This window comes from Arachis ipaensis, chromosome B5 (assembly GCF_059453495.1).
Source record: "Arachis ipaensis isolate K30076 ecotype BB chromosome B5, ASM5945349v1, whole genome shotgun sequence".
Lineage (NCBI taxonomy): Eukaryota > Viridiplantae > Streptophyta > Magnoliopsida > Fabales > Fabaceae > Arachis > Arachis ipaensis.
In genome coordinates, this window is record NC_142440.1 from 142,131,096 (window position 1) to 142,150,355 (window position 19,260).

A 19,260-nucleotide genomic window follows, 5' to 3' on the forward strand; every position below is an offset into this window, starting at 1 on the left:
TTATAATAAATTATATTAAGAAAAGAAATATTTAAATATCTAATCAAATCAATTAGTTGATATAATTAAGTCAGTGTAATAAATTGTATTGAATGAGTTAAAACAATTAAATTGGAAACACTCTCCGAAACATGCCACGTCAGCTTCATCATTAAGTGCAGACATCCGGTTTTTATATAATAGAATAGATAGATGTGGTACATGTCATTTTGTCGTTATAATTGAAATCAAATCTTTCCCTCCAAAATTAAAGAATTCTCCCCCTCCCTCTTACTAATTTTACAATCAAAATATACCACATATCACTCTCTCATTATAATTGAAATCAAATATTTCCCTTCAAAAATAAAGAATTCTTCTTTCCTCCCAACTAATTTTACAAATAAAATGTGTCACGTGTCACTTCCACATTGCAATTGAAATCAAATCTTTTCCCTCCAAAATTAAAGAGTTTTTCCCTCCTCCCTCTTCATTTCTCTATCTCTCTCATTCCTTCAACCACTCTATCTCTTTTATATATTATTATCAATGACTAATTACGATTTTAACAATCAAAATTTGTAACATGACATTTTTTAATTACATTAAAATTAAAATTAAAATATTAAAATTAAAATTGAAATTAAAATATACCTATATTAGTATCATATATTACTATTTAATTTAATAACTAAATGTGTCACATGACACTCTCTTATTAAAATTGAAAGAAAATATTTTCCTCCAAAATTAATAAACTCCCTTCCTAAATTCTCTCATCTACCTCTCTCTATTTTTCTATTTCTCTCTACCATTTTCACTCTATATATAATTTATATTTTATATTAATAATTTTTTGTGACTTTTTTATATTAGTAATTTGACAAATCAAAATATGTCATTCGATATTTTTTTATTACAATTAAATAAAATTTTTTCTTTTAAAATTAACAAACTCTCACTTTCATTTTTCATCTTTATCTTTCTATTTTTTCTATCTTTTTCTTCTACAGAAAATAAAATTAACAAAATAATATAATTTAAATAAAAAATATTATTATTATTGTTATTATACACATAGTTTTTTAGGTTTTTAACTTTTTATTTAGTTTTAAATTTTCACCGCTTATCTTTCTAATCTGTATTTTTATTTTTCTTCTTTTAAATATTTATTACATATAATTTGGAGAGAATACTAATGTTATAATTAAAAGTTAGAATCAAGATTCAATTGTTTTAAAAAAAATTAATTTTGATTTAATTTTATAACTATCAGTATAATTTTTTTATGCTAATATCTAATTATATTTTTATATACATAGAGAGAAAAAATATTATTTTTAAATAGCGAGTATAAAAATTAATTATTTCTATTTGTACAACAAACTTAACAGTTAACACCTAATTAAATATAAAGGTATACACGTTAAATTGTTTTAAATTTTAGATAATGAATGTTAAAATTAATTATTAATAAAAAATTAGACATTTTCATATAAAAATAATAAATAAAAATCTTATTATTTGATTTTTTATCTACAGATACTTTAGTCTTCTTAGTCAGAAACTTTTGTCAACCTATGACTTTTTTTTTGCAAAAGTAATTTGATTTTATAAATTTGTTGTACAATGCATAATCTATACTGTCAAAACAAAGTGGACCTGTCAGAACAAAGTGGACCGTAGTTTTAAAAAATTTATATTCCCATAATGTTACTACGGGTGAAAATACTAGTTTATAATTAAATGATGTGGATAGATAGTTGATCAATTGATTTCATGGTGACTATAACTAAATGATGATGATAAGTATATAAATTCATTTTGTGTTTGAGGAACAATAGATTCTTAGTTTGGTACATATTTGTATGTAGTAGGCAGATACTGAATTTGGAAATTTGAACTGCCTTGATATTCACAAGTTTGTTTCCCTGTGTCTGCATCAATTTATAATTTTTCTCAAGTTGTGTTGCTTTTAGTTGTGCTTCTTCTGCTACTTTAATTCTAGCTTGATTCTCATTTTCAATTTCTGAGCACTTTTCTTCAAACTCTACTCTTGGTGAATTGGATGATGGATGGAGTACCACACATAGAGAGCATGCGAGTGAGAGTGTAGGGATGAAGTTGAAAGGAAGCAAAGATGGAAAGCAGAATGGGGAACAGAATTTGGGATTTGAAGAGCATACCTTAATTTGATTGGTGAGGATGAGAACAATGACAACATTCTTTTCTTGCAATCAATGGAGTATCACAAAAGGGAATGCGTTGAATTGAAGAGTGCTTCCACCTGAGAGAGTCAGAGTAGTATCAAGCTTATTCGATTTCTTTGATTGTTGATTTGTTTCTACTTGAAAAATTTGCCAAAACTAAAGATTTAGTAATCTTTTTATTATCTTAATCTCGGCCACGGATTTTAGTAATAATATTTCAAATTGAACCCTCTGTTTTCGGTTCTTTATATACTTCATATTTTTTTTCAGAAAAACTAGTTATTTTCTATTTCAACGTTAAAGAAAACCCCTCAAAAAACAAATGATAACTGCTCTTTTTTCAAAATTTTTGATGTCGATTTTTTTTTTTCTGAAAAAAGAAAACAAACAAACAAATGGAACAATGTTTTTCATGATAACTTCAAGAACGTTTCAAATGAATCATTTGATCTATGGTAGAGCCAGCATAAAGATGAAAGTTATCAAGCCATCAACCTACAAGTTTAGCTCAGCTAACAAATCAAAATACTCCCCACTGGACAATTCCTATCATATAAAATTACAATGGTAAAATCTAATGTCATTATTCATCTTGCAACATAGTAGTTCAATACAACTTATCTTTGTAAGATCAGTATGACAAAAAGAAGTGAATAAACTTCATTAAAATCAGATTGATCACTTAATTGTTTCCCAACAATATTTTAACTGTAATGAGATTTGAACTTAAAAGCTCGAGTATACCACCAAAATTTCTCATTTTATTGTAAAGTTTATAGGTTTATCATTTTTCTTAACATGATTATATGGGAACATGCAATTGATGATGAAGTGTTCCAAATTTTGTGAGCATTAACCTGTGCAAATGTTTCTTGCTACTCTTTGGGGTGCTTGGAGATTGCACAAGAGGCTGGTGTTTGATCAAAATCCTTTGACTTTGAAGTTTGAATCGCAGTTCCTTTATATACATGCTTTCAGACAGGTCCGTTTGACTGCTATTGACTATCTCCTTCTACTTGGCAGGATGGCTGCCCTTTGTGGACGAAACTACTATGCAGGTGGTCCATGATTACCCCCCTGGCTGATGTGCAACCCTTCCTAGCTGGGGCTTGGGGAGAGCAATTGTTCTGCCTCTTCTTTCCTTTGTTCCATATATGCCAAATTGCCAATCAATAGTAGTTCAATCAAGCTTGGTTTTGTTACCCACCGATATTTATACCTTGAATCAAAAGCAAAATTTATTTACTCTATATAACAAGAAAATCAGTTACCTTCTTTGTCATGTTAATTGCTTTGGTACAATATCTCTCAGGTATAACTGCATGAACACAGATAAATGAGAAGATGTTTGCAAAATAACATTTGAGATTTCATCTAAAGCTACATCAGCCAGTTTGTGCTGCATGGGGGGAAATGAAAAGATTGAAAGACAATAAGAGTGCAGGGAAGCTTCACAACTAACACGTGAATCCCTTTCAATGATGAAATCAGAACCATTTCAGCTTAGTGCTAAATTAACATCAATGCATTTATATAATTACAGAAAAGAAAAAAAGAAATAATGATAGATACCCACAAGAAACGTATGACAACCATCTAGTAGCTGAAAATGCCATAAAATAAGCAATGACAAAGAAAACGCTTAAGGTGGATAAAGCAGAATAAAGGGTAACAATCATGTCAAGACCCAAAAGCATTAATATGTAATGGATAGATGATCCTGAAGAAGGTAACAAAACACAAGTTAAAAAGAAAGAGATACAAACAACATTTGTGATGTCTAACAAGAAGAATCTCATCTACCTTTATCCTTGCAATAGGCCTCTAGATATCATTTCACAAAGAAGTTTCTCAGCTTTATCATTTTCACCGTTTTCAAATAGAGCACAAATGATTGTTTCATAAGTCACAGCATCTGGTAAGCAACCACTGTCTTCCATTTTTGTCATGAGTGCCAATGCTTCGTGAAGCAGACCCTCTTTGCAAAGCCCATTGATCATAATGGTGTATGTCCGCACATTTGGACGATAGCCTTTAATGGAAAGATCTTGAAATATCTCTTCTGCCTTTTTAATTCTTCCACTTTTGCACAGGCCATCTATAAGTATGTTGTATGTATATATATCTGGATCAATGCCACTCTCTTTCATTTCCTTGAATAATATAAGTGCCTTGTCATGTTGTTTGATATTGAACAAAGCATCCAGCAAGGAACTGTAAGTGACTATATCAGCAGGTTGACCTCTATCATGCATCTTTTTAAGAAGCTCCACAGCACAAAGGATTCTCCTTGATTTTCCCAAGCCATCAATTAGAGTATTGTAAGTAACCATGTCCGGAACCAAGTTCCTGCAACGCATCTCTTCAAAGAGATTCAAGGCATCATCGACCATTTTACTTTTGCACAAACCATTAATCATGATATTGTAACTACAAACATTAGGCGACACACTACTTTGGCCCATTGTGTTGAATACATATTTTGCCTTATTTACCTCATTAACCAAACAATATCCATCCATTAAGCTATTATAAATAAACACTTCTGGTTTCACACCTTTTTTCATCATGATAACAAACACACTCTTAGCATCTTTGACCCTTCCTTCCTTACATAGCCCATCAATCAAAGTACTATAGGTAGAAGCATCTGGAGTAATGTTTTTCAGCATCATATGATTCAGTAAATCAATGGCTTCTTTTAGTTGACCCCCAAGGCATAATCCATAAATTAGAGTGCTGTACGTGATAACATTAGGATAAATTCCCTTAGCAAGCATTTCAGAATATAAATGAAAAGCTTCACTTAGAAGGGTAACCTTGCACAAGCTATCAATAATTGCGTTGTACATGATGACATTAGGAACAATTCCATGTCGTGGGATCTTTCTCAACACTTGAATAGCATCTGATGTGTGTCCGGTCTTACAGAGCCCATTGATCAAGGTCCCATAACTGACTTGATTAAAGTGAAATCCATGAGCCAGCATTGTGGCATGAAAGTGCAGTGCTTTTTCAACATTACCACAGAGACAGAGGCCTTTCAGGATTGTTGTCAACGTTACGGCATCAGGCTGAAAACCCATCCTGAAAATCTTGGCCAATATAGAGAAAGCAAGCTTCATACGACCCATGCCACAGCAACAATTGATTAAGATATTCAAAGTAAATAAGTTGGGAGCGATTCCCCTGGCTTGCAATTGCTGAAAAAGGGAAATGGCGGTGGGAAAATGGTTGGTCTTGGCAAGAGATCCCAAAATCTTGGTGAATTGGATGATGGACGGAGGGCGACGCATAGAGAGCATGCGAGTGAAGGAATCAACAGCTTCATCAAGTGATTGGGGCTGAGAGTGAGAGTGAGAGTGTAGGGATGAAGTTGAAGGGAAGCAAAGACGGAGAGCGGAGAGGGAAACAGAATTTGGGAATTGAAAAGCATACCTTAATTTGATTGGTGAGGATGAGAACAATGACAACATTCTTTTCTTGCAATCAAGTGGAGTATCGTAAAAGGGAATGCGTTGAACTGAAGAGTGCTTCCACCTGAGAGAGTGAGAGCAGTATCAAGCTTATTTGATTCGCTTAAGTTGTGCGTCTTCTGCCTCTTTAATCCTAGCTTTATTCTCATTTTCAATTGCTGAGCACTTTTCTTCAACTCTACTACTACTGTCTTTATTATCCGAAATTAAATGAATTACTTGTCATAGTATTAATTAAAGTTAATCTTCAAATTAGTGTCTAAAAAAATAAGATATTTTTTAAATTTATCTTAAATTTTTTTTTAATTAAATTAGTTTTTTAAAAATTACAAATTAATCATATTTATCCTTCAATCATTCCATTATTAATTTTTTTCAAATATTGATATTGTAAAACGTTAATTAATAACGTACATAATACATGATATGTTTAATTGATATTGACTAAATTTATTTATGAAAAGTTATTAATTTAGTCATTTTTTATAATTACAAAAATTCTATTCCTAATATGATTTAGTGATAAAATTGATAAATTTTCGTAAATATATTTAGTCAACGTCTAATAAACATGTTATGTGTCATGTATGCTATTGATTAATATAAACATCAATTATTGATAAAAATTATAAATGGAGTAATTGAAGAATAAATATGATTAATTTATAATTTTTAAAGAACCAACTTGATTGAAAATATTTTTATGGGACAAATTTAAAAAATAGCTTAAAAACAATGCATATATGCTGCTATTTGTTGGTAACTAGGTCGTTCATCCCATTAATTGATATATGGACCTTTGTCGTATTGTTTTCTCCTATTGAATTTTTTATTCTGACTTGTCATTTGAAGGTTTGATATTGCATTTAAAATTGTGTTAACACTTAGCAGTATTTGCTATCTTAACACTGACGAGTATATATGTTTATTTAGATGAGGAATTTTTTATTTTTCTACAAATAATCATTTCTATTCTATGAGACACCATTTTATAATTTTTATTTCTCATATTTGTTTCTATTTTTTGTAATTTAAATTTCGAGTGACAAATGTCATAACCTTATTCTTAAAACAAAAAAGAGGGTTAAAAGTACACTCCTTTCTTTGAATTATACTATTTAAAAATATCACATAATTTCTTGGGTGAAAATTTTATTTGCAAAATATATTGGAACTTTTAGCTAAAGTAATTCTTTTGTTTTCATCATTTCCCTTTTTAACAGTGAAATGTACTATTTTAAGACAAAAATGTAGGCCGTTTCAACTCTTCACTTTAGTAACTGTTGCTTGGTATTATCTACAATAGGAACCTCTTTAATTACTATGGTACTTGCTCAATTGCTAGTTTTGTTGCTTCTCTATTATAATTGCAGCATGGGTTTCATCTTGCCGACCCTGCATTTTTTTTAAAGTGTCTTGTAATTTTGCAATCTCTTGTCCTTTAACTTCTTCAAGATCAATTAGTATATTGAGAATGGTATAATATTCAATCATGGTTATTAATGAACCCTTATGATGTATATCTCTTGACTAGACTAACTATTATGTAAGTTCTTTGCTGTATTATGATGCGAAAGGAAAAGATGGATTATTTGCTGGATTATCAAGATAGGAATTCACTGGTTTTATTTACAAAATTCAATTGTTATTTTATGATTTGTTTGTATCTTTTTATTTTTACTAGCATTAGTATAATAATTGGTCATCAGTTTAGCCACTGCATTCTCTTTACTCGAAACTTTTTTAGTTGTGCCATTATTTTAGCCTCATTACCCTATTATCATTTTCGGTCTTTCTTAGCTAGTAGATATCACAGCCTGTGATGGGAATGGAGAGTTTTCCTTATGTGGAACTTGAGGTGACAACCTGGATTGTGAATGGTCTTGTAATGCCAGCTCGTCACAAGAAGTATAAATATCTACATGTAACATTTCTATTTCTTTTGTGGGAATTTCTTGTGATCAAATCAAGAAAGATTCATCATCCTTTGCTTAAGTTCAGGTAACACTTTAAAATAACTCAGAATTGAATTAGATGTTTGAAAAGGTGAATCTATAAAAAAAAAAAGGAAAAAAAAAATTATCAAATTCAATGAGAAAAAGGACGCCGGTGCTTCATGAAAATGTTTCATTAGTTACCAAATGCGTGATGCATTTTCACATTTGTAGTTCGAGGGCTAGCATTCATGAAAGTAAAAACATTTTTATCAATGCCAATAAAGAACAGTTAGTCTGTTTTGACTTTTGACCATAGTTTATGATTTATTAATTAAATAGAAAAAAAAACTCAGCTTGAATTGAAATTGATCCTTCTAAATACTCTCAAATAATTTAGAATCCAAGGCCTATATTTTATATTGAATAGTCATGAGCAGAAATTTATCAGTATAATTTTGTGTTACATATTTATGAAGCAAAAAGGGGAAAAAAAAAAAAAACATGTAGAGGTAACGAGTAACGACACACGAGCTAAATGTTTTAACTAAGTAGGGACCAAAATTCAGATAAAATCCAAACAGGCAAACATCGTTACAAGTCATAACTCACAAGATATTCATATGGACCGAACCTTCACTTATTATAACCGATACAAACGTAATATCAGTGGGTATCACATTGTTAAGCGTGATTATACTATTGGTGATATGCTAATTATGTTGGTGTGGGTTGGTGTTTCATCATTTGGTTTCTTATCTAAAAGGTCAGTAGTTTAAATTCTACCTTAGACATGAAAAGCATTTTGTATTAAATTATGTTTTTAGTGTTTGTTTGGATGTTATTAAGTTAGAAAATATTTTTTTATCTTTTATTTTTTTTGTGTTCAATAAAATTTTAGTAATAAAAATAAAATACTAAAAAAAATAAAAAATATCATTTTTAGAAGCTACAATAAATTACATATTTTTTTAGAAGATCTTATATAAAAAAAGATCATTTGAAAAAAGATATTTTCAGAGAATCATACTCAAACAAATCCTTAAGCAGATGACCATAGCAAAAAGATTAATAATTGAGTTTCATCCTCAAAAACCCAAAAAGAAAATAGTATTAGTAATTGTGTTTCAAACTTTTTTTTATATATAAATAAAAAAATCATATTAACTCTTAAACATTTTTTTCAATATTTTACCGTTTTAAGTATTATATGATAATTTTGCAGGCAGAGACTATTTCACAATCAATGACTACGCAATAGAGGTAAAACGACTTCTCCACTATAGCTACGAAATCGTTGGGACCACTATATAACAACGCAAGTAGTCCTTGCGCGTTACCTTGCAGCCATTTGTTTAGTTTTGTCGCAATCAATGACTATACAATAGAGGTAAAACAACTTCTCTACTATAGCTACGAAATCGTTGGGACCACTATATAACAACGCAAGTAGTCCTTGCGCGTTACATTGCAGCCATTTGTTTAGTTTTGAGTTTGGAGAATTTCAAAGAAAATAGAGAGAGAAAGAAGGAGAAAAAATAAAAGAAAAAAAAGCTTTTGTCGCAATGATTCGGAGTAGCGACATCAACCGTTTGAATGAAGGTAGACATGTCACAGGCCACATTGATGATAAGGTTAGAATTTAAATTAATTTTTTTGTTTATTATATTATAGTTATTAGTTGGTTAATTAGTATTTATAAGTTTAGGTTAGTTTAATATATTAAGGAATAGACATTTATAATATATAAATTAAGGAGACTTTTAAATTTAATGTAAAAATCTTTGGATTTTAGACTACACATATTGTAAATTATTATGAATGAGATAAATGTTGATTTATCATTGATAGAGTTTTAGAGATACTTTATATAATAGGTGTTATTAGTAGCATTGGTTAAAACTTAATGTAGAAATCTTTGAATTTAAGCTAATTATTATAGTTTATTATAATTGAGATGAGTGGTGATTTAAATTGAGCTTAATGTCGAATTACATAGAGTCAACGAGTCCTATTTCCAAGGAGGAATAGGGACTCAGGAGTGGAGAGACCGCTTGATGTATTGCTACGCTACCTAGAGGATGCTAGTTTCGCCCATGTAGCTCCAGTTATAGATTTTCACTTCGATAACTTGCTCCTGTTGGCATTTGTTGAGAGATGGCGTCTCCATTCGTTCCACATGCCGTGGAGTGAGTATACCATCACCCTTCACGATGTCGGTTATTACCTTGGCTTGCAGACACATGGGGAGTCGGTAGGTGGTTGCAGTCGAGATTTTCATACTTATTATGGTCATGACACATGGGAGATGATTGAGGAGGCACTTGGAGCATAGTTAGGGGTGGCAAACAGGTCTAAACCCGCCGGACCAGCCCACGTAATCCATCAAAAAAGGTGGGCAGGGCTGGAAAATTGGAAGCGCCAAAGAGTAAAAGCTCGCCTAACCCGCACCGCTTAAACCGCGGGTTTTGGCGGGTCGAGGCGCGTTTTCCCGCCGGTCTTAGTTTTTTTTTTTTTGTAAGGGGGGTATTTTTGCAATTTTTTTGCCAAAACTCAACTTTTCACAACCCAACTTACAAGAGTATGAAGATGAAAGTTGAGTGCTTTGGATTATGTTTATGTTGCTTTGGAGACAATATTTATAATTATGTTTGTTTTGCTTTGGAGACAATATTTATAATTATGTTTTGGATGAAAACTTAGTTTATAATTATGTTTATTAGATACTTATAATTACAAAGACTTTAATATTTGTAATATAAAAAATATAATTTTATGTCTTTAGAAATTATAAATTTATTAATATGGTTGTGAAATTATATATATTATTTAGTAGTTAATAGTTAAAAAAAAAAAGAGGAGCTTTGGCGGGATTAGCCCGCCAGCCCGCAGTTAGGCGGGTGGGGTGTTATTCTAGGACCGCCTCACGACGGGGCAGGGCGGGGCGGGGCGGGCTTCCCCGCTTGCCATCCCTAAGCGTAGTCACTGCATCGAGAGCCGTGGCAGGGTGTGCGGTATGCCGAGCCTTTCACCATTAAGATAACATGGTTGAAGGCTCGTCTGATACAGTTGCCTGCTGACGCTGCACCAGATGTACTCTGGCACTATGCACATTATTACATACTTAGATTGATCGGTGGGTTACCGATGACAGATAAATCTAGTGGCATCGTACATGCTAGATGGATCCCATTGATTGTTGATTTTGAGAGATGCATGCAGTACTCGTGGGGTTCTCCTATGCTCGCTGGACCTACCACTCTTTATGCATGGCTATCAATGGGTGACTTAGCTTGATGCATCCCACTTATGCTTTTTTGGAATTACCACAGATTTTTGGATTGATGCCCTCAAGGTAGGGACTTGGTGGATAATGAAGGTCAAATGTCGGTTTAAAATTTTTTAAAAAGAATTGCTTCGTCAATAGTATAGTTCCAAATCAACAAATGACCCTAATCAAAGTTTAAATTATTGTCACAATTCAAATAAAAAAAATCGAGAGTTTTAAGTCCCGAATCGTTCTCCCATGGAATTACAGTGAGGTGTGCGTATCATTGGATATGAGGGAAAAGGAGAGTGTGATAGCAATTGGAAAAAAATTAAATTGTAAAAAAATAAAGAAGCAATAAATGTTATTTAATTAATAAAATGAAAGGAGATTCAAATGCTAAAAAATATCTTGGCAAGGGTTGAGAGTCAAGGTTTTCTATCTTAGTCATTGACTACAAATATGACAATTATGAAGAGTTAATCTCACTTAGTCAACCCTAATATCAAGGGTAAGTCAAATAGGCATAATTGATCTTCATCCCGAAATCCTAACCAACTCACTAATTAGCTTAGTGGAAACAAAATCAACTAACAACCCTAAATCACCAATCAATATTGGACATGAATGACTCAAGGTCACCTAAGTCCTCAATCCCAAGCGAAAAGTGTAAAATCAACTCTATAATTAAAAGAGACATTTTATCAAACACTTGGAAAGAATAAAAGAAAAACATCATAAATTACATGAATCATAAAAGCTATAACTACCAAACTCAAGAAAGCAAAAACAACAATTCAATTAAGCATCAATAATATAAAAAATATCAAAATTGTATTAAAGGAAACAAAAAATTTAACAAGAATTCATAAACTAAAGAGTAGAAAAATAGAGAAATTAACAAGAAAAACTAGACAAATTAAGATGCTAAAACATGAGAATGTAAAGAAAACTAAACTAAAACAAGATTAAAAGCTAAAACTAGAGAGAAATTAAGCTAAGAAACCCTAAATTTTAGAGAGAAGTTAGAGCTTCTCTCTCTAGAATCACCTAAAACATAATAAAAACCTCCACTATCACTCCTTGGTTCATCCCTCTTCAATCCTTGGTTCAATAGCATCAGAAATGAGTTGGATTGGGCCCAAAACGGGCTAGAAATCACAGGTCATGTGCACAGTTAAATGAGGCATGCGCTCAAACGCGTGCGTACACACACAATGGTGCGTACGCACACTTAAACTCAATGTCCACTATAGACATATGCATATCATTTTGAAGCCCCAGATGTTAGCTTTCTAATGCCATTGAAACCGCTTCATTTGAACTTCTATAGCTCAAGTTATGATCAATTTAGTACAAAGAGGTCAGGATTGACAACTTTACAAATTCTTCGTTTTTTCATGAATTCTTTCACTTTTCATGCTTTTCCTCTATTTCTTCAAGTCATTCTTACCTTCAAAATCTTAAATCACTCAAAGAAACATATCAAGGCATCGAGTGGGAGAAAAGTGAATTAAAAATTTGCAATTCTAAGCATAAAAAACATGTGTTTCACAATTAAGCAATACTAGGAAGAGATTCACAAAAAACATGTAATTTTCAAGGTTGCGAGAACCGGACCGGTCAATAAACCGGTGAGGTCACTGGTTTAATGATTCACTGGTTCGACCGGGGTTCAACCAGTTTAATTAAATATTAAATAAAATTATTAAAAAATTTAAAATAATCATAAGTATATAAATTCAATAATTTCTAAGACCAGAAAACATCTTCAGAAAACCATGAATATAATGAAACAGCAAGCATATTCAGAAGCAGCAAAAAATATTCATCATGAAGCAACAAACCGAAGCAGCAAAACATATTCAAAATCAAAAACAGCAATGATGAAAAATTGAAAATAATGAAACAGCAAACATATTAGAAGCAGCAAAAAAATTCATCATGATTCATGAAGCAGCTAACAGAAGCAGCAAAACATATTCAAAATTGAAAAATTGAAAATAATGAAACAACAAACATATTAGAAGCAGCAAAAAAATTCATCATGATTCATGAAGTAGCTAACAGAAGCAGCAAAACATATTCAAAATCAAAAACAGCAATTATGAAAATAATGAAACAGCAATCAAAATAACCTCAGAAAATCAATAACATAAATCAAGAAGGCAGCATAGAAGGTGAAAATAGAACATAGAATTTAAAATTTTCAAATTGCCAAATCATTAGTCTTCTATTATCTTATTTAGGCCACGGATTTTAGTAATAAGATCTCAAATTGAACCCTCTGCTTTTCATTTTTTGTAAGTTTGTAATTCTATATTGAGTAAAATTTCATTTCGATCTCTAACTATTTTGCTAGCTCTTATTTCGTTCTTCATCAATTGAAAAAAGACATTGTGACCCCTAACGATTAACCCTTCGAGACACACCCCTTGACGCCATTGATCTTTTCTTGCTTCTTGATTTTCTCTCGATGAGCGTGTTTAATTGGACAAAATCAATTATTTTATTTCCATTAACCCATTCACAATTTCACATTTAAAATCAATGATTTAATTAATTTTAGATTCAAAAATCACAAATCACTAATAAGAAACATTCAAAATTAAAACACTGAAACAGGCTCAACAGAACATAAAAGGAAATCGCTAAACAGTGTCACTAACCTTCCACTGACAGCATGACGACGACGGCGAGACGACGAAGACACGACGGTGACATGACGGCGCAGTAGCTGGATGCCTCGAACAGCGAAGTCACCGGGGGAATAGACGACGTGCTGAGTTAGAAGAGAAGGTCTGGCTGTATGGGTTTGGGATAGGAGAAGGAGGAGGCCGCAGAGACGCCGACAACCGTGGACGGCGGCGACAGTTCCATTGACGAAGCTGGGTTTTTGGTTTGGGAACTTTGGGGAACCTTAGGCTGCGTTTGTTTGCAGAGACAGGACACTAGACAGGGACATAGAGACACAAAATCATATTTGACAGAGGAGACATGGACAGAGAAAATGTGTCCAGAGATACTTAATTAGTGTATTTTGTGTGCATCCTGACAGTAAGGATACAGAGACACTAACAAGGGACACAACTTATTTTTCATTTTTCTTTCATTATTCTTGTTGATTTTTCATAATTATATTTTTTATTATGATATTTTTCGTCACAAATTTTTTGAATAAAAAAAAATGAGAATAAATTGAATTTTCATAATTTGTTCTAGTTTATCACCTAATAGAATACAAGAACACAAAATTTTGTGTTTCTATCATTTATGTCTTGTTTCCAATGTCTTGTCTTGTCTTGTTTTCATAAACAAATACAGCCTTAGGGCTTGCTGGTGAGTGTGTATCGAAGGAGGGGTGTGGGAGGGGGGGGGGTAACCGGGTTAGGGACTCGCATGGGGTGGGGGATTTAGTTTTTTTGTTTTTTGAATAACGAAAACAACGCCGTTTCACAAAAACCAATCAGTTCTTGGTCCGGTCCAATCGGCCAATTCAGCGATTTTTGAGCGGTTTGGAAATTGGCAGTTTTAGGAAAAAAATCGGACCGTTTTTCACGTCGGTTTTCGGTTGAACTGATTCGACCGACCAGTCGGATCCGATTTCTAGAACATTGCTATTATCTTATTTTAGGCCACAAATTTTAGTAGTAAGATTTCAAATTGTACTCTCTGCTTTTCATTTTTCATAAGTTTGTAATTCTATATTAAGTAAAATCTCATCTCGACCTTCAACTATTTTGCTAACTCTCATTTCGCCCCTCGTCAATTGAAAAATGATATTGCGACCCCTAACGATTAATTCCGTCCAATATTATATTCTCTCTGTTAGTGTTTCTATCCAGAACTAACATATTTTGCCTACATATCACATTGGTTGATAGCGTGTCAAAGAAACCATTTCAATAAAACGCCCCTCCGTCTCAACAATATGCTGCAGTAAAATAGGCCAATATCAATTAAGGCAATGCATCCACTATCAAATATCAATTATATGTCAATTCCAGCACCAGCATGTGATGTCCACCAATGGATTCACATAAACTCCTCATCATTCCCTCACCTAAATGCACTTAAAATTGTCATTCAGCAACTATCATCATATTTATTAATCAATCTTTAATTACAAAAATAAATGCCACTAATGGATAAATTAACAATCTCAGCAATAAAGGGTACAAAGATATAAATGGAACGAAACTAAAAGTGCAAAGCTTGATCTTACACAAACAGCTGCACAACACCTGCCTCCAACTACCTTAACACCGCTCAACTGCATATGTGCATGCTAGGGAAATGAACAATAATATCCTCATTTTGTGTACTCTAACCCAGTAATATTCAGTATTTACCTACTAAACTTACATGCTTTCTAATACATAAAAACTAAGAATTTATTGTTCCTCAAACACAAAATGAATTTATAACTAAATGATGTGGATAGGTAGTTGATCAATTGATTTCATGGTGACTATAACTAAATGATGATGAAAATTATATAAATTCATTTTGTGTTTGAGAAACAATAGATTCTTAGTTTGGTACATATTTGTACGTATGCAAGTGTAGTAGGCAGATACTGAATTTGGAAATTTGAACTGCCTTGATATTCACAAGTTTGTTTCCCTGTGTCTGCATCAATTTATAATTTCTCTCTTGAAGTTGTGTTGCTTTTAGTTGTCCTTCTTCTGCTACTTTAATTCTAGCTTGATTCTCATTTTCAATTTCTGAGAACTTTTCTTCAAACTCTACTCTTGGTGAACTGGATGATGGATGGAGTACCACACATAGAGAGCATGCGAGTGAAGGAATCAATAGCTTCATCAAGTGATTGGGACTGCGAGTGAGAGTGTAGGGATGAAGTTGAAAGGAAGCAAAGACGGAAAGCAGAATGGGGAACAGAATTTGGGATTTGAAGAGCATACCTTAATTTGATTGGTGAGGATGAGAACAATGACAACATTCTTTTCTTGCAATCAATGGAGTATCACAAAAGGGAATGTGTTGAATTGAAGAGTGCTTCCACCTGAGAGAGTGAGAGTAGTATCAAGCTTATTCGATTTCTTTAATTGTTGATTTGTTTCTACTTGAAAAATTTGCCAAAACTAAAGATTTAGTAATCTTTTTATTATCTTATTTTTGGCCACGAATTTTAGTAATAATATTTCAAATTGAACCCTCTGTTTTCAGTTCTTTATATACTTTATTTTTTATTTTATAGAAAAACTAGTTATTTTCTATTCTACGTTAAAGAAAACCCCTCAAAAAACAAATGATAACTGCCTTTTTTTCAAAATTTTTAATGTCGATTTTTTTTTTCTGAAAAAAGAAAACAAACAAACAAATGGAACAATGTTTTTCATGATAACTTCAAGAACGTTTCAAATGAATCATTTGATCTATGGTAAAGCCAGCATAAAGATGAAAGTTATCAAGCTATCAACCTACAAGTTTAGCTCAGCTAACAAATGAAAATACTTTCTACTGAACAATTCCTATCATATAAAATTACCATGATAAAATCTAATAAGCCATTATTAATCTTGAAACATAATATGCGCATGCAACTTGTCTTTGTAAGATCAGTATGACAAAAAGAAGTGAATAAACTTCATTAAAATCAGATTGATTATATAATTGTTTCTTTACACAATATTTTAACTATAATGAGATTCGAACTTAAAAGCTCGAGTATATCACCAAAATTTCTCATTTTATTGTAAAGTTTATAGGTTTATTATTTTTCATAACATGACTATATGGGAACATGCAATTGATGATGAAGCGTTCCAACTTTTGTGAGCATTAACCTGTGCAAATGTTTCTTGCTACTCTTTGGGGTGCTTGGAGATTGTGCAAGAGGCTGGTGTTTGATCAAAATCCTTTGGCTTTGAAGTTTGAATCGCGGTTCCTTTATATGCATGCTTTCAGACAGGTCTGTTTGACTGCTATTGACCATCTCCTTCTACTTGGCAGGATGGCTGCCCTTTGTGGACGAAACTAAGCAGGTGGTCCCCCTGGCTGATGTGCTACCCTTCTTAGCTGGGGCTTGAGGAGAGCAATTGTTCTGCCTCTTCTTTCCTGTGTTCCATATATGCCAATCAATAGTAGTTCAATCAAGCTTGGTTTTGTTACCCACTGATATTTGCACCTTGAATTAAAAGCAAAATTTATTTACTCTATATAACAAGAAAATCAGTTACCTTTTTTGTCATGTTAATTGCTTTGCTACAATATGCCTCAGGTATAACTGCATGAACACAGAAAAATGAGAAGATGTTTGCAAAATAACATTTGAGATTTCATCTAAGGCTACATCAGCCAGTATGCAGCTGCATGGGAGTTTACTTTAAATGTGGGGGAAATGAAAAGATTGAAAGACAATAAGAGTGCAGGGAAGCTTCACAACTAACATGTGATTCCCTTTGAATGATGAAATCAGAACCATTTCAGCTTAGGGATAAATTACATCTATGCACATATATGATTACAAGAAAAAAAGAAGAAGAAGAAGGAAATAATGATAGATCCGACAAGCCACATATAACGGCCATCTAGTCACCGAAACTGCCACGAAAAAAGCAATGACAAAGAAAACACTTAGGTGTGGGTAGAGCAGAATAAAGATTCACAATCATGTGAAGATCTAAAAGCATTAATATGGAATCGAAAGATGATCGAGAAGATGGTAACAAAACACAAGTTAAAAAGAAAGAGATACAAACAACATTTTGTGGTCTAACAAGAAGAATCTCATCTACTTTTATCGTTGCAATAGGCCTCTAGATATCATTTCACGAAGAAGTTTCTCCGCTTTATCATTTTCACCGTTTTCAAATAAAGCACGAATCATTGTTTCATAAGTCACAGCATCTGGTAAGCAATCATCGTCTTCCATTTTTGCCATGAGTGCCAATGCTTCGTGAAGCAGACCCTCCTTGCAAAGCCCATTGATCATAATGTTGTATGTCCACACATTTGGAAGATAGCCTTTAATGTAAAGATCTTGAAATATCTCTTTTGCCTTTTTAATTCTTCCACTTTTGCACAGGCCATCTATAAGTATGTTGTATGTATATATATCCGGATCAATGCCACTCTCTTTCATTTGATTGAATAACATAAGTGCCTTGTCAAGTTGCTGGTTTTTAAACATCCCATCCAACAAGGAATTGTAAGTGATTACATTAGCAGGTTGACCTCTATCATGCATCTCAACAAGAAGCTCCAAAGCACAAGAGATTCTCTTTGATTTGCTCAAGCCATCAATAAGAGTGGTGTAAGTTACCGTATTTGGAACCAAGTACTCACGACACATTTCTTCAAAGAGATTCAAGGCTTCGTCAACCATTTTACTTTTGCACAAGCCATTAATCATGACACTGTAACTTTGAACATCAAGTGACACTCTACTTTGGACCATTGTGTTGAATACAAATTTTGCCTTATTTACTTCATTAACCAAACAATGCCCATCCATTAAGCTGTTATAAGTAACCACATTTGGTTTCACAGCATGTTTTGTCATCACAGCCAACACATTCTTAGCATCTTTGATCTTTCCTTCCTTGCATAGTCCATCGATCAAAGTATTATAGGTATGAACATCTGGAGTAATGTTTTCCAGCATCATATGATTTAGTAAATCAATGGCTCCCTTAAGTTGGCCCGCAAGGCACAATCCATAAATTAGAGTGTTGTAGGTGATAACATCGGGAGAAATTCCCTTAGCAAGCATTTCGGAGTATAAATGAAAAGCCGGACTTACAAGTTTAACCTTGCAGAGGCTATCAATAATTGCGCTGTACATTACGACATTAGGAACAATCCCATGCCGTGGGATCTTTCTGAACACTTGATGATTGTTGTCAATGTTACGGTATCAGGCTGAAAACCACTCCTGAAAATCTTTGCGAAAGCAAAGAAAGCAAGAGTGATCCAACCCATTCCGCAGCAACAATTGATTAAGATATTCAAAGTAAATAAGTTGCTGAAAAAGGGAAATGGCGGTGGGGAAATGGTTGGTCTTGGCAAGAGATCCCAAAATCTTGGTGAATTGAATGATGGATGGAGGGCGACGCATAGAGAGCATGCGAGTAAAGGAATCAACAGCTTCATCAAGTGATTGGGGCTGAGACTGAGAGTGTAGGGATGAAGTTGAAGGGAAGCAAAGACGGAGAGCGGAGTGGGGAACAGAATTTGGGATTTGAAGAAGAGCATACCTTAACATGATTCGTGAGAATGAGAACAGTGACAACATTCTTGCAATCAAGAGAAGTATGGTAAAATGGAATGCGATGAGTTGAAGAGTGGTCCCACCTGAGAGAGTGAGAATAGCATCAAGCTAGTTCGAGGTTGTTTGTGTCATGTTTCTACTTCTAAATTTTGAATTG

The 19,260-nt window shown here is 32.9% G+C and overlaps 2 protein-coding genes across 7 annotated transcripts; both read right to left on the bottom strand.

Annotated features, from left to right (window-relative positions):
• Nucleotides 1-1,764: 1,764 nt before the first annotated feature.
• On the bottom strand, nt 1,765-5,772 carry LOC148566031 (uncharacterized). Of its 6 annotated transcripts, none has more exons than XR_015883426.1 (4): nt 5,628-5,772; nt 3,993-5,533; nt 3,047-3,408; nt 1,765-2,266 (listed from the first exon to the last, which is right to left on the bottom strand). XR_015883426.1 is itself a non-coding variant. In XM_016348003.3 (3 exons), exons 1-3 carry the CDS (start codon nt 5,663-5,665, stop codon nt 3,259-3,261), a joined length of 1,725 nt encoding a protein of 574 aa, XP_016203489.2. In that variant the 5' UTR covers nt 5,666-5,772; the 3' UTR covers nt 2,830-3,258. The 6 variants fall into 6 exon arrangements, 3 of the variants coding, with proteins under 3 accessions (XP_016203489.2, XP_020958464.2, XP_016203490.2); XR_015883425.1 differs by having other exon boundaries at nt 1,765-2,029; nt 2,166-2,266; nt 3,993-5,762; XR_015883424.1 differs by having other exon boundaries at nt 3,993-5,762.
• A 9,198-nt stretch (nt 5,773-14,970) lies between these two features.
• On the bottom strand, nt 14,971-19,241 carry LOC148566032 (uncharacterized). The gene is made up of 4 exons (XM_088488121.1): nt 17,071-19,241; nt 16,678-16,948; nt 15,793-15,893; nt 14,971-15,704 (listed from the first exon to the last, which is right to left on the bottom strand). The coding sequence occupies exon 1, from the start codon at nt 18,675-18,677 to the stop codon at nt 17,631-17,633; it is 1,047 nt and encodes a 348-aa protein (XP_088344247.1). The 5' UTR covers nt 18,678-19,241; the 3' UTR covers nt 14,971-15,704; nt 15,793-15,893; nt 16,678-16,948; nt 17,071-17,630.
• Between the last annotated feature and the right edge of the window lie 19 nt (nt 19,242-19,260).

Bases quoted from the DNA above. Each gene is read 5' to 3' on its own strand.
- LOC148566031 (XM_016348003.3), bottom strand. From the start codon at position 5,665: ATGTTGTCATTGTTCTCATCCTCACCAATCAAATTAAGGTATGCTTTT. The intron at 3,508-4,059 runs GTGAAAATGATA...GTGTTCATGCAG, and splicing joins TTGTGCTCTATTTGAAAACG to TTATACCTGAGAGATATTGT. The intron at 3,331-3,460 runs GTAACTGATTTT...TATGGAACAAAG, and splicing joins CAATTAACATGACAAAGAAG to GAAAGAAGAGGCAGAACAAT.
- LOC148566032 (XM_088488121.1), bottom strand. From the start codon at position 18,677: ATGTACAGCGCAATTATTGATAGCCTCTGCAAGGTTAAACTTGTAAGT.